This window comes from Sphaerodactylus townsendi, linkage group LG02, assembly GCF_021028975.2.
Source record: "Sphaerodactylus townsendi isolate TG3544 linkage group LG02, MPM_Stown_v2.3, whole genome shotgun sequence".
Lineage (NCBI taxonomy): Eukaryota > Metazoa > Chordata > Lepidosauria > Squamata > Sphaerodactylidae > Sphaerodactylus > Sphaerodactylus townsendi.
Genome location: NC_059426.1, coordinates 162,245,785 through 162,260,539, shown reverse-complemented (window position 1 = coordinate 162,260,539; position 14,755 = coordinate 162,245,785). Strand labels below are relative to the sequence as shown.

Genomic DNA, 14,755 nt, shown 5'->3' with positions numbered 1-14,755 from the left:
TCACTAAATTTATATACTTATACTCTGCTTTTCTCTCCAATGGGGACCTTGAGCATCTTACAACATTGTTCGTGAGGAGCAGGAGTGGCGTAGTGGTTAAGAACAGGTGTACTCTAATCTGGAGGAACCAGGTTTGATTCCCCACTCTGCCACCTGAGCCGTGGAGGCTTATCTGGGCAATTCAGGTTAGCCTGCGCACTCCAACACATGCCAGCTGGGTGGGGGTTAGTCACAGCTTCTCGGAGCTCTCTCAGCCCCACCTACCTCACAGGGTGTTTGTTGTGAGGGGGGAAGGGAAAGGAGTTTGTAAGCCCCTTTGAGTCTCCTGCAGGAGAAAGGGGGGATATAAATCCAACTCCTACTCCTCCTCCTGCATTTTCCTGACAACCAGTCTGTAAGATCAATTCAGACAAGAGCATGTCACTGGCCAAAGGTCATGCAGTGAGCTTCCACAGCAGAGTGGGGGTTCATATCTGGGTCTCCCAGATCTCACAATGACACTCTCGCTGTCCCATCTCATCTCTTCACAAACATGTGGTGCATCACCTACTTGCAGGGGACAGCAAAAACCAATTAACCAACTGAGGATCACACCAAAAGTTTAAGTTCCAAATCTTTGTCAATAACAAGACAAAAGGGTCGTTGTTGTTTTTAAGCATGCAATCCATTTTCGCCCATGAAAAAAACACACTAGAAGGCAGCTTGCACAAACAGGATAGAACGCTGTGCTTTCTACAAAATTAGCCCATTTTTTGCCTTGTGGCTGTCAGACTGCATTTCATGCAACATGAAAGGATTTGTATATGCCACTCCAGAGGAGCGAGAGATTTACCTGTTATTTGCTCAGAGTAACTGAGGAATGCCTATTATATTCCTCAGGGCCACGGCACTTTCCTTTGGCTAGGAACATGCCAGAGCGAGTTTAGAAAAGGTTCTCTATTCAAATAACACCAACCAGCTTAACTGAGTCGCAGTTCTCATCCCCAGCTCCCATTCACACAAATACCGACAACTGTGTTTTTTTATGTTAGCAACCAAGTGTACATGCAACAGGAAGACACACAGCCAGTCCTGGCCATCTATGAGCCCATCTTTATGATACAAGGGTTTCCAAAACATCTCACATGTATATCTTCATTTTTAAAATCATACACTGATATTTCATTCAAAAGTCAAACAAACTAAGAACAATGTATTGTGGAAGGCTTTCACGGCCGGATTCAACTGGTTCTGGTGGGTTTTCCAGCACTTACTGATTGGTTCCCCACCCTGAGACATGGACAATATATACCCCAAACATACATACATACATACATACATACATACATACATACATACATACATACATACATACATACATACATTCATTCATTCATTATGGGATTTATAAGCCGCCTCACCCCCGAAGGGGTGTCCCTTCGGGGGTGTCCCTTCTCTCTGGACACAGTGTGTGATAGACTTCCCTCTGTGATACACCTCTGCCAGCCACAGATGCAGGCAATACATTAGGAACAAGATCCACCGGACCACGGTCACACAGCCCGGAAAACCCACCAGAACCAAACTAAGAACAATTTGCTTGGGTCGTGAGTCACCTTATGAGCCTCCTTGAGTTTCTGTAAGGTACAAAGGCAGCTAATAAATGTTTTATATTTATTTATTTTTATTTATATTTTAGATTTATAAGCCGCCTCTTCCCCGGAGGGCTCGAGGCGGCTCAACAACATGGCTGTTATTAACAGCAACACAACAACATAACTTAAACATTAAAACTCCGGCAGCAGTTACATATAATTTAAACAATCCAAGCCATTCAACAGTATAAAACAGTTCAGACAGGCGCCCGTTCCTAAGGCTAAAAGCAAGGGAAAAGATGAAAGAAGGAAGGGAGGGAACAGGTGGGCCCAGATGGAATCACAGCAGGCCCAACCAAGATGACAAAGATGAAAAATTCGGCAGCGTTTCAGTGGGGGGCAGTAAAACCGCGGCCGGCCTCTCCAAAGGCCCGGTGGAATAATTCTGTCTTACAGGCCCTGCGGAACTCACCAAGATCCCGCAGGGCCCGGACTGATGGAGGTAAGGTATTCCACCAGGCTGGGGCCAGAGCCGTAAAGGCCCTGGCCCGGGTCGAGGCCAGCCAGAACCGTCGCGGGGTTAGGGGTCACCAGCAATTCTGCCACTGCCGAGCGCAGTGGCCTATGTGGGACATAAGGGGTGATGCGGTCCCGTAGATATGAGGGCCCCATGCCGCGTAAGGCCTTGAAGGTTGTTACCAGCACCTTGAAGACGATCCGGAACTCCACTGGGAGCCAGTGCAGACGGCGTAGCACAGGGGTGATATGGTCTGAGTAATCACCACCTGTCAGAAGCCGTGCCGCTGCATTCTGGACCAGCTTCAACTTCTGGATCAATCGCAAGGGAAGGCCCGCGTAAAGCGAGTTACAGTAATCTAACCGCGAGGTGACTGTTGCATGGATCACAGTGGCCAGGTCGGTCTGGGAGAGATAGGGAGCCAACTGCCGTGCCAGGCGAAGATGAAAAAACGCAACCTGGGTAACATGGGCCACCTGGCTCTCCATTGACAAGGCAGAGTCCAGGCGGACCCCCAGGCTACGAGCCAGGGATGCCGGGGCCAGAGCGACCCCCTCCAATATAGGCGGCTGGAATTCCCTTGGTCTCTCCCCCCGGCCCAGCCAGAGGACCTCCGTCTTTGTTGGATTAAGTTTTAACCTACTCTGCTTCAACCAACCAGCGACCGACTCCAGACAATGCTGTAGAGCTGCAGGGGCAGAGGCCGCCCCCCTCTCCATCAACAGAATGAGCTGGGTGTCATCCGCATATTGGTGACAGACCAGCCCAAAGCTCCGCACCAGCTGAGCAAGGGGTCGCATGTAGATGTTAAATAAAAGCGGGGAAAGCAAGGCCCCCTGAGGAACCCCACAACTAAGTGGGGCTCTCTGGGAGGCCTCAACCCCGCACCATACCTGCTGACCCCGACCCTGGAGAAACGAGGCAATCCATTGAAGGACAATGCCCCGCACTCCAGAGGCTGCCAGGCGGTGGATCAAAAGGTCGTGATCGACCACATCAAACGCTGCTGTGAGATCAAGTAACACAAGCAGCGCCGATCCGCCTTGGTCTAGCTGCATGCGGAGTATATCTGTGATGGCAGTGAGGACGGTCTCCGTCCCATGCCCAGCACGGAAGCCAGACTGGAAGGGATCGAGCACCGATGCGTCCTCCAGGAAGCCCTGAAGCTGCTCCAACACCACTCTCTCAATTACCTTCCCCAAGAACGACAAGTTCGAAACGGGGCGGTAATTGGCCAGATCGCCAGGATCTAAAGTTGGTCTTTTTAAGAGTGGGCGGACCACTGCCTCCTTCAACCCACCCGGAAACACTCCTTGCTCAAGGGAGCAGTTGACTATATTCAACAGGTGGGGTCGTAACTCCTCCCGGCAAGCTTTTATCAGCCAAGAGGGGCACGGATCCAGAGGACAGGTAGTAGGTCTAACAGCAGCTAGGACCCTGTCAACATCGGACTCGCAGAGTAGGGAAAACCGGTCCAGACTTGGACCCAAAGACGGCGAGAGAGCCTCGAGTTCCTTTACTGTATCAATTGTGGCCGGAAGGTTGCGGCGGAGTGACGCGACTTTATCTACAAAAAAGCTCTAAAATGCCTCACAGCTGATAGTCAATTGAGAATTTATAGACCCCTCCACCAAGGAGGTGAGGGATCGGACAATCCAAAATAATTGTGCCGGGCGAGAGCTAGCAGATGCGAGGGAGGATGAGAAATGGGCATTCTTCGCCCTCCGTATCGCCAACTCATAGGCTTTCATAAACGTCCTATAAGTTGTTCGCGCCACTTCGTCATGAGACTTCCTCCACACTCACTCTAGCCGTCTGAGTTCCCGTTTCATTTGGCGCAGCTCCTTGGTATACCAAGGAGCCCGTCGTGAACGGGGGCGCAGAGGGCGCCTGGGAGCAATTTCCTCGATGGCATCGGACAGCCTGGAATTCCAGTCTGTCACCTGCTCATCGAGGGTGCCAGGAGGCTCAGGGTCCCGCAAAGCATTCAGGAACCTAGCCGGTTCCATAAGTCTTCACGGGCGGACGTAAATAGGTCCATCGCCTAGACAGGGTTGGCGCGGCGAGTCCACCCGAACCTTCAGGGCAAAATGGTCGGACCATGGCACTCTGTTAACAGAGGATACAACCATATTCACTCCCGCCCCAAAAACCAGATCCAAAGTGTGACCAGCTTCATGGGTGGCGCCGGTGTTTAGAAGGGAGAGTCCTAGCGTCGCCATGGATGACACCAGGTCCACTGCCGCTGAACATGAGGCGGCGGTCCACATGGACACTGAAATCCCCCAAGACAATAAGTCGAGGGAATCGCAACGCCCACTCGGCCACCGCCTCCAGCAGCCGTGGCAGGCCGTCCCCAGGTGCGCTAGGCGACCGGTACACCAAGAGGACGGCCAGCCTCTCCCCAGACAGCCACTCCAATCCAGCACACTCGAATCCGGGAATTTGAGGGGCAGGGACTGCCCTGAAGGTGATGGAATCTCGGATGAACATCGCCACACCCCCCCCCCCCCCCGGCCCTGTGTTCGAGGCTGGTGGACACAAGCGAAACCTGGGGGCATGATCGCATTCAAGGCGACCGTCTCGCCCTCTCGCACCCAGGTCTCGGTGATGCAGGCCAGGTCCATCAGCTGCGCCTCGAGAAAATCTCGAAGCGTTGCAGTCTTATTATTAATGGACCTGGCATTAATCAACACCAGGCTCGAAGCAGGGTATACCTGAGCCTCTCTGCCCGCATCTCTCGGGATAGGCCGGAGGCCAGAAAGGGGGCGAGCATAAATGCATCTCCCCCCTTTTCTCTCATACGGCCCCCTCCTACCCGCGTATCTTCCCCGTCCCAACAATACTGGGATCTCCCTGCCCCCCCACACTGCCCCCTCGCTGCCATCTCCCCCCATATAAAAATCTAGTAAACTAACAATACCCTTATAGTACTACCTACTCCAACCTAACTTACGCATACACATATACAAATATAATTAAATCTATTGGCTGCCTACAATCATTCAACACTTCTGTTATCTGATTCCGGCAGTCACTAATCCCAAATAGAGTACAGTAATACCAATAATACTATAAAGTGCTAGTGCATCAATTAACAATAACAGCGGCAACAAAGGTGGCAATGATGACAATGGGGAGGGTAGATCCCATTTCAAACATACATCGGTCAGGAATCATTGCCACTTCTTCCTGCCGATGTTTTAAGTTAATTTTAAAAAATTACATTGGTCAGGAATCACTGCCACTTCTTCCTGCCGATGTTTTAAGTTAATTTTAAAAAACTACTCATACATAATAAATCTCAGGTTTGTGCCTCCCTTTTCCATTCATGAGCTGAGCTATAGCATGATTCAATCTAAACAGAATTCGCTGCTGAGATTCACACTGCCAGTACAACAGTTTAGTTCTAGCTTAGCCAGTAGCCAGTACAACAGTTTAGTTCTAGCTTAGAAACACAGTTCCTGGGAAAGCACCAAACCCCAATTTGTGAAAGTGCCAGATGTCACATCAACTTTGCTGTTAGAGAGAAGACTTCCTCACGACAAACTGTGGCTGGCTCATGGCACCTATTTAAAATCTTCCACAACCTGTGAAAAAAATCTACAATTTAGAGGATCTAGCAGTCCCACTGGAACAACCTGGTATTCATAAAATATCGCTGGACTGTGAGTTATACCCAGGAGCAGCAGTGGCGTAGTGGCTAAGAGCAGGTGCACTCTGATCTGGAGGAACCGGGTTTGATTCCCAGCTCTGCCGCCTGGGCTGGGGAGGCTTCTCTGGGGGATTCAGATTAGCCTGTACACTCCCACACACGCCAGCTGGGTGACCTTGGGCTAGTCACAGCTTCTCGGAGCTCTCTCAGCCCCACCCACCTCACAGGGTGTTTGTTGTGAGGGGGGAAGGGCAAGGAGATTGTCAGCCCCTTTGACTCTCCTGCAGGAGAGAAAGGGGGGATATAAATCCTTCTTCTTCTTCTTCATTGCTGGAGCAAAACTTTGATCAAGATCTACAATTTAGCTCTTCTGTTCCTTCTGAAATAGTGGCCTACAGAGAGAAAGGAGAGAGGAGGTTTAAAAAGGTGGAGAGGAGTTTAAAAAAAACGCAGAAGAAAACTAAATGCATGATCTCCTTCACTTTCCCTGGAAAGGAAGTGCAAAAGCCGCACTTTCAGAGCTGTTGGAAACTACAAGGATTCTCTGATCTGAAGGCAGTGTGACAAGTGCCTAACTGAGAGTCAAACCTGAACGAGATGTCTGCTCAATGCAAAGCAGACCACAAGTGCGGAAATGGCCCATATCTTCTGAGCCCTTCGGGGATGGGGCGGTATAAAAATCTAATGAAATCATCATCATCATCATCATCATCATCATCATCATCATCATCATCATCATCATCATCATCATCTTAGGCTGCCGTGAGTCCAGAAGTGCACACTCCAACCGAGCTTCCATACATGAGAGCCTTCCTGGAACTTTCCTCCAACTTTCCCCTTTACTTCCACCTTCCAAAGATTCCCTACAAAAACTCTGTGTCAGCTCCAAAACGGCATGGTTGACACAAATTCCGATGATTCACCACCTCCTTTTGGGGGGGGGGGGGGTTGTTCTTCTCTTCACCTGTGTGCTAACTGTTCTATTAGAAGCTGAAGTAAGCGACAGCAGATCTTTATAGAATTATTATACTATACTGGGTTTTTTACAAAATGCCTGCAATGGGAAATGCCTGCAATGGGAAATGCCTGCAATGGGAAAATGCCTGCAATGGGAAAATGATTTCCATAAGAAGAAGACGAGCTGGATTTATACCCCCCCCCCTTTCTCTCCTATAGGAGACTCAAAAGGGCTTACAAACTCCTTTCCCTTCCCCCCTCACAACAAACACCCTGTGAGGTAGGTGGGGCTGAGAGAGCTCAGAAGAACTGTGACTAGCCAAAGGTCACCCAGTTGGCATGTGTTGAAGTGCACAGGCTAATCTGAACTGCCCAAATAAGCCTCCACAGCCCAGGCGGCAGAGCAGGATAATCAAACCCGGTTCCTCCAGATTAGAGTATACCTGCTCTTAACCACTACGCCACTGCTGCTCCTGAGGGACTGAGTGTGGAGAAAATCCCACTGATGTGGACAGTACATGTGCATTCCAGGTGGCATGAGAATGCACCTGGATGCATATCTGACAGTGACTTCTGAGAAGTATTTTACAGAAAAATACATGAACAATAACATCTTGTTCCTTATTATTCTTCACTTCTCCAGTATTTCTCCTTGAGGATACTTGGACCATGCCCTGTACTTGATGACCCTGATTCCTACCATTCACTTCATTTTACTTTACCAGTGGCAAAGGATGACAGAGTCCGAACAGATTCATTTCTGTTTCTTCTTAAAATTTAACCATAAGCAGCTGCAAGACGCAGTTGTGTTCTTGTCATAGCAAGCTTTCTTAACTCCAACGCATGTTGCGAATATCAGCTCTACCCCACTGCTGAGTGACTCAAATTAGCACACATGCTAATTTAAAATTTCACAAGATCCCAAAGTAGTGCTGGGAACTTCTGCAAGAAAGCATTAAAAAAAAGAGAAGGGGCTGGATCCAAAGCTTGGATTTCCACTGTTGGATAACTTCACACCAGCAAAAGGTACCCCCATTCACAGAACAGAAACTTTGCATCCTGCTCACACACTGTAAAATAGATATATTATTTTAAAAAATGTCAAATACACGCAGTAGCATAGTCTTGTTAAGTCCAAAAATTCTATCAGATTTGACAACTTGAATAACTTTTTAAAAGGCAGTGCTATTCTGGTCTTGAAGTTGCCAGTCATAGCTGCAGGTAAAACCTTAGGAGCAAAAATTACCAGACCATGGCCCATAGGTGGCGCTACCATGGGGCGGGGGAAGGGGAAACAAACGCCCTGGGCGCAGGCATGAGGGGGGCAGAGAATCGCTCCCCCCACCTCTCCCTCAGGCCACCCCCCCACCCCGGAGCATTATTGCGTAGAACAGGCCTTTTTTTTAACTTTTAAAGGGGGGGCGTGTTGGGGGGTGAGGGGGCACGCAGGGGCACAGGGGCCATTTTGCCCCGAATGCCATTCCCCCCCCCCCCCCGTCGGCCCTGCCACGGCCACACTGCCCAGAAAACCCACAACAGCCAATTTTAGAAGTCTCAGCTACTCATTTCTATTTTCTGTTCATGGAAAATGCCCCCGAAGACCATACAGGAAAAAGAATCTGAAGATTGATGCAAAGTGCCTTCACTCCTCCAGAAGGGCACATGGCCATAGCTTCACCTTTTCTGCTGTGCCACGTACCCGCCTGCAGGCACACTGGTAAGTTGGCTAGCAGCCTGCGCCACTGGCAAAAACCTGCTTAATAACGGAATTCCAAGTGATTTGGACACATCAACACACAAATGGAATGACAGAAGATGCGTAACATTTCCAGTAGCCGTGGTCAATGAGCAACTATCCCCAAGTAAACATATATGAAAATTACAATGCTTAAAATATTCACAGAAACCAGTGTGGGCTGTGAGCGTGCTGAAAAAGAGGAGAGAGAGCAAAGGCTCGTGCGATCTGTGTTCTTCCCTTGTCGTCTTCTTCAAGCCCTTTACAAAATGTTGTTGCTGGAGTCTTTCAGATAAGCAGCAGAGGAAAGAAGAGACATCACCGTGCTTGACTGGGGACAGAATTCAACACCAATTCCTCCTACAAAACTGCCATTGAAATGGGGCGGGCGCTAACCGGCAGCGGTAAAGTTTGCTTAGAAAGAGTTAGTTGTACCTTTGTTTTGCCAATGATACTTTTAACCGGCAATACGCTGTGTCATCACTCCAACTTCACCCTCAAAGAGTTCAATATTTATTGCCAGCCGTTCAAACAGGCTGCCGCCGCAGCCTTTACTTCGTTCCTCTAGAAAGTGATGAGCAACAGTCCTTTGAGACAACGCTGTTAAAAGAGCAACTCCATAGTTAGGAGGCCTCTGGAACTAGTAGTAAATGACACGCCTTTTCAAGGAAAACAGAGAGAGCAGAGACGCGGCGAACACGCTAAGCGGCGTTTGTTCGCTGCTTTTGGAACCGAATGCGGCGGATTGGATCGGCACCATGCATCTTTTTACACATGACTACAGAAAAGTGCAAAATTATCCACTTTAAAATGCACCCTGATATTACCGTGATTAAGAGAAGTATGGCGAAACAGTAACTGCAGTATATACTTTATTGTATAAATTGACTTTTTTTCAGCCCGGCTCAACTTGCCGCGAGTGAGGGTCCCCATAGCGGCTGGAGCGGAGCCTTGAAAGCCCCAACCGCGCATGGCTCCAACCGCTGTAGCGATAGAGCGGCTTCCTCCCGCCCCCCTTCTGCAGAACAGGGGGCAAGCATATAAACCTCAGCAGGTTCCTGCCCTTTTACCCCCCACCTGGTGACCCTCGCCGCTTACAGGGCTGGTTTACTGTTTTTCTTTGAACGACCAATATTCAAGAACATTTAACTTGCTGGTACGCTCAATTAATGTGAATTTTATTGGTATCTACGGTTCTGGAGGGTTTTCCGGGCTGTGTGGCCGGGATCTGGTAGATTTTGTTTATAACGGGCATGCATCTGTGGCTGGCATCTTCAGAGGTGTATCACATTGAGAAACAGACTTTTCTCTGTGATACACCGCATAAAGAATACTACAATCATATGCAAAGGTAAAATCCTGGTAATCAGAATCCACTAGACCGATCCGGCCACACAGCTTTGAAATAAATATTCGAAAACATGTAGGCTACTGATGCCACAATTATTGTAATTTTATTGGTATCTATTTTTATTTTTGAAATTTACCAGTAGCTGCTGCATTTCCCACCCGAGACTTATACTCAAGTCAAAAAGTTTTCCCAGTTTTTTGTGGTAAAATTAGGTGCTTCGACTTAACACTTGGGTTGACTTATACACAAGTATATACGGTAAACAGAACTAGTGCATACTTGGGAACCCATCTGTGGCTAATAGCTGATGGATGTCTACTTCTTCCAGTACCACGGTATGCCTCTGTGTATCTGTCGCCGGAGAGCACAAGCAGGAGGATGTTATTGCAGTTGTTCTGCTTGTGGGCTTCCTAGGAGAAGCTGGTGACCCAAATGTGTGAACAGAGTGCTGGTCTTGGTGGGCCTCTGGCTTGTTCTGGCATGGCTGTTCTCATGTCTTCCTCAAAACATTTCAGTGATGATGATAAAGAAGAGTTGGGACTTATACCTCGCTTTTTCCAACTGTAAGGAGTCTCAAAGCGGCTTACAAGCGTCATTCCTTCCTCTCCCCACAACAGACACCTTGTGAGGTAGGTGGGACTAAGAGAATTCTGAGAGAACTGTGACTGCTCCAAGGATCCCCAGTAGGCTTCATATGGAGGAGTGGGGAAACAAACCTGGTTCTCCAAATTAGAATCCGCTGCTCATAACCAATACGCCGCACCGATGAGTTTATGAACACAAATTGAGCAGGGAAAGGGTGGATTCCACCACCAACCCTGCCCACCCCAATGCATGTTAACATGAATGCTTTGTGCTTTGATTGTGTGTTCCTGCATTGAAGGGATTGGACTTGATGGTCCTCGGGGTCTCTTCCAGCCCTATAACTCTATGATAAGAAGCGACAACTCCAATTCACGTTGAGAACAGGAAACAAAATAGGGGGTACACTTGTATATGGTCCTGAAAGCCTTTGGAAACTAGAGAGATCTTCAGTCACTAAAACTAATTTAATAAGCTCTTTGGAATGCATGACACGGTATTCAATTGTACATCACGCACTCAATACAACTCATCTGAAGATACACATGCAGGAGAACAGTTTAGAAGTGTGTGTAGAGCCTGCCTACAGTGGGGGAGCAAGATGACACATGCCATCTGTGGATATCCTTGTCACAGACTTAAACATTTGCAGGGAGTATGCATGAGAACATTCCAATGGGAGTATACCAGAATTATGCAATAATTCCCCATTTTTATGTAAGCTGACAATGGCTACGCAGATTACACCAACAGGGAGGCATGTGGTGGGCTCAGAAATGAGACAAGGGCTCCAAGCAAGCGACTGGTCCCTACCCAAATCACCGGCTTTACTGTAAAGCTCAAGCTTTGCATTCTGAAGCATAAGTCAGACCTGCTTGCATTTAACTCAGGCCCTTTCCGCACGGCAAATGTAAAGCGGGTTGCAGGCGGGGTAAATTAACCCATCCGTAGCCTCAGGTCGTTTGCACGGCAGGGCGTCTCATGGTCAACGAGCGCGTTGGTCAGGGCGTGCACCTTCACATGGAGGCGCTTCCCCCCCCCCCTCACCTCCCTCCACAGTGTAGCCACAAAGCCTGGCAGGCATGGACCTCCACAGCCATGTTGCCGTCCCTGTGCCCCTCCGTAGCTACACAGCAGAGAGGCGGGGACTGGGGAAAAAAAGAGTAGCGTGGCCAAGTAAAGTGCTTTCTGGGGCAGCCATTTGTCTGGCCACAGCAGCAATCCACATTAAAACAAAAGAATCGCAGGTAGTTGAAAAAATCTGGGTTGGGGGAAAACGCAGAGCATTAGGAGCAGGATTGGTGCAAAGTCCCCCGTCCCCCAAACACAGGTTTTATACCGTGGTTAGCCTGCGTTTATTGGCCCATGCAGAAGGGGACTCAGATTGCTTGTCCCTAACTAAGGCCCCCATGGCTCACACAACTCCATTAGCACATGGATGCAGTGCTCTTCACATTCATCCTTCAATGTTAGGTTGACGCAGAATCATATTCCACGCAACTGATGCCTGGATGCAAGTAACCCATCATGTAATTAACATGGAGATGGATAATTGCACCCAGATTTCCTGGCTGGTGTTTATTAATGATATTCATAAGTAATGATGTGAGCTTGGGGAAACTGTCAACTCCAAACACATCAGAAATCAGGACTACCTCTCTCCTTCCTATGACCATATGGCAACACATATGCTTTGCATACAGAAAAGCCCCAGATTCCGTTTCCATCATTCACAGCGCAAGGAAATCGGATAGCTGGTCAGGGGAAGATGGAGAGAACTGCCAGTTAAGTGATACATGGTCTTGGATCAGAATAAACTAGCTTCATGCGTCCACCCAGCGACCTAGTAGCCCAGACTAGCCTGACCTTGTCAGAGCTTTGAAGTTAAACACAGCCATGCACAATAACTACTTGAATGGGAGACAATCAAGGGAAACTGGGGTAGTTGTGCAGAGGAAGGCAAAAGCAAACCACCTCTGCTAATCTCTTACTTGAAAAACCCCCACGGTCTTAGGGTCCTCGTGAGTCAGTTGTGACTTGATGGCACACTTATTATTATATGTACCTAACAACACGGCACAAGTGTCTGGAATTCGACTCTGAATATCAAGTCCTTCCCAAGGACCTAGGATATTAGAGGTATTTGTGTAGAATGTGTGCGGTTCCTAGAAGTACTGCTTTCTGCAGCATGTGGACTGATGTTCTGTCCAAGTTTAGGCTTTTCAGATGCTTTTCAAGGTTTCTTGGAATTTCTCCTAGAGCACCGACCACTATTGGGATTGCTGTTCTTTTTCTCCACAATCGTTTGACTTCAATTTGTAGGTCCTTCTATTTCGTGATCCTTTTCCAGCTCTTTGTCCTCGACCCTGCTGTCGTCGTCGTCGTCATCGTCATCGACGACTTCTTCTTCTTCTTCTTTCTTCTTCTTCTTCTTCTTCTTCTTATCATCATCATCATCCTCCTCATCATCATCATCATCATCATCATCCTCATCCTCATCCTCATCATCATCCACCCACTTCCCTGAATCTGAAGCAGTTTTTTTTTGGTGTAACATGATGAAGTCAGGCTAGCTGTGGTGTGTGGCCAAGAAGAACTGAAACCACGTGTCATTTCTCTGCTAGATTTCTCTCTTAGCTTAAATCAACCACCACCCTCTTTTCCTCTATCCTATTCAGCAAGAGATTCAAATTCAAATATTCATTGGAATGTACACCCTCAACCTCATGATTATGATTATCATTTGCTGAGAAGCCAGCACAATTTCTTTTCCCCTTCTGGCTAGCCCAACAACTCTCTTCTTCGTGCATCAAGATTTTAATTGGCTGGGAATCAAGGGAAGCTTGGGTGTGAGCTCTTCAAAGATTTGTGGCCATGAACAACAGTCCTTCGAGAACGCTCGCTCTTCTTCCTATAGGACCTGGTAATCTGGGTAACTGTATGCTTTGCATACAGTTATGCTTTGCACACAGTTTGGTAATCTGAGTAACAAAGACCCTTTGGAAGGTGACGTTACTCCCAAAACGTTAATTTGTTTCTTAGCACAATGGAAGAGTAGAATAGGTCACAAACTGCAGGCGCTCCCAGGTGAGAACCCAGGCAACTCCATCTTGACTTTTATTGAAACAGTTTATTAAAACAATATTAACAAAGAAAAGGAAAAAATATCTAGTGACTTACACTTTGCCTCGGATATATTCTGATTCGGTGACCAGACGAGCATACCAAGATTTTCTCTCTCCTGAGATCGCTTTGCAAATTTAGCTGGGGGGGGGAAGAAAAACAACAACAGATATACAGATTAAAACATAAGAACGGTAAGTCATTCTCCAACAGAGGAAGAAAACTGGGATGGGTGAGATGTTTTTCGGTCTTTGAGACCCTTCGGGAGCCGCTCCCAATTAGGAAAGAAAATATTAAATCAAAAAAGACAAACGTTATGCCTTGTAGGGATGCTTCATACATAACACGTCTAGGACTAGGGAAACAAAAGACATTGCAAGGATTCTTCATTTCCCTACCATTTCCACTACCAGTGGAGTTTCCACACAGAAAATGGACTGTCTGTCTGCGCACAAGGTCTGCACGGCCATCAGCCTCTGCTTTCCCTGGATTTTCTCCCCCACGCTTCACCACCAGAGGGCTTTTTAAAAGAAAACAAGTCAGCAATTGCCATTCAGTTATTGTGCAATAGTGTTATAACAATCTATTGCCACAGAGCGCCCTGTTTTCATTTTTTTTTTAATGCAAAATCTCAAGTTCTTTTAAAAGATAGCTGAAAATTTACAGGAACTAACACACTGCTGCCACAGATTCTAACATTAAAAGAAGACGATGCCACTGAGTTGCAATGGGCTCACGGCAGCCCCGATCCCAGGCGAGAGAGAAGCAGAGTTGGTTTTGCCATTGCCTTGCTCCACTTAGCAGCCTCAGTTTTCTTCAGTGGTCTCTCATTCAAGTACTGTACTCTGTCTCACCAAAAGAAACACCAAAATTGTACCTTCATTTGCCTCATGCTGGACTGCCTTTGTTTTAGAATGCTCCGTTTGGATCCTGGTGCCTGCCTAACAGAACTAAATGGGCACTAGGACCCAGACGGAGCATTAGAAAACAAGGACGATCCGGCATGTGGCGAATGAAGTTACAATTTTGGTTTTTCTTTTGGTGAGACAGAGAACTACCATGGCCAACTCAGCTCCCAGGCTCCAACGAGCTGAAGTTAAGCTAGGCTATCCACACCTCTATAATATGTTAATGCAACAGTAATTACCAGTTTTCAAAAATCCCTCCGGTGTCGCAGCAAGGAAAGTGGCAATTGAGCAGGGATGACGGACGGAAAATGAGGCCCATGTGGGCAGGATCTTTTAAAAATGCACACCTGTCC

At 47.7% G+C, this 14,755-nt stretch overlaps 1 protein-coding gene across 2 annotated transcripts in view; it reads right to left on the bottom strand.

The window, feature by feature from the left end:
• The window catches only part of RCOR1 (REST corepressor 1), a 205,193-nt gene that overhangs the window by 99,256 nt on the left and 91,182 nt on the right, over nt 1-14,755 (bottom strand). For both annotated transcript variants that reach the window (XM_048485455.1, XM_048485456.1), the window contains exon 3: nt 13,552-13,635. In XM_048485455.1, coding sequence (XP_048341412.1) covers nt 13,552-13,635 — 84 coding nt within the window. The remainder of the gene's footprint in view (nt 1-13,551; nt 13,636-14,755) is intronic.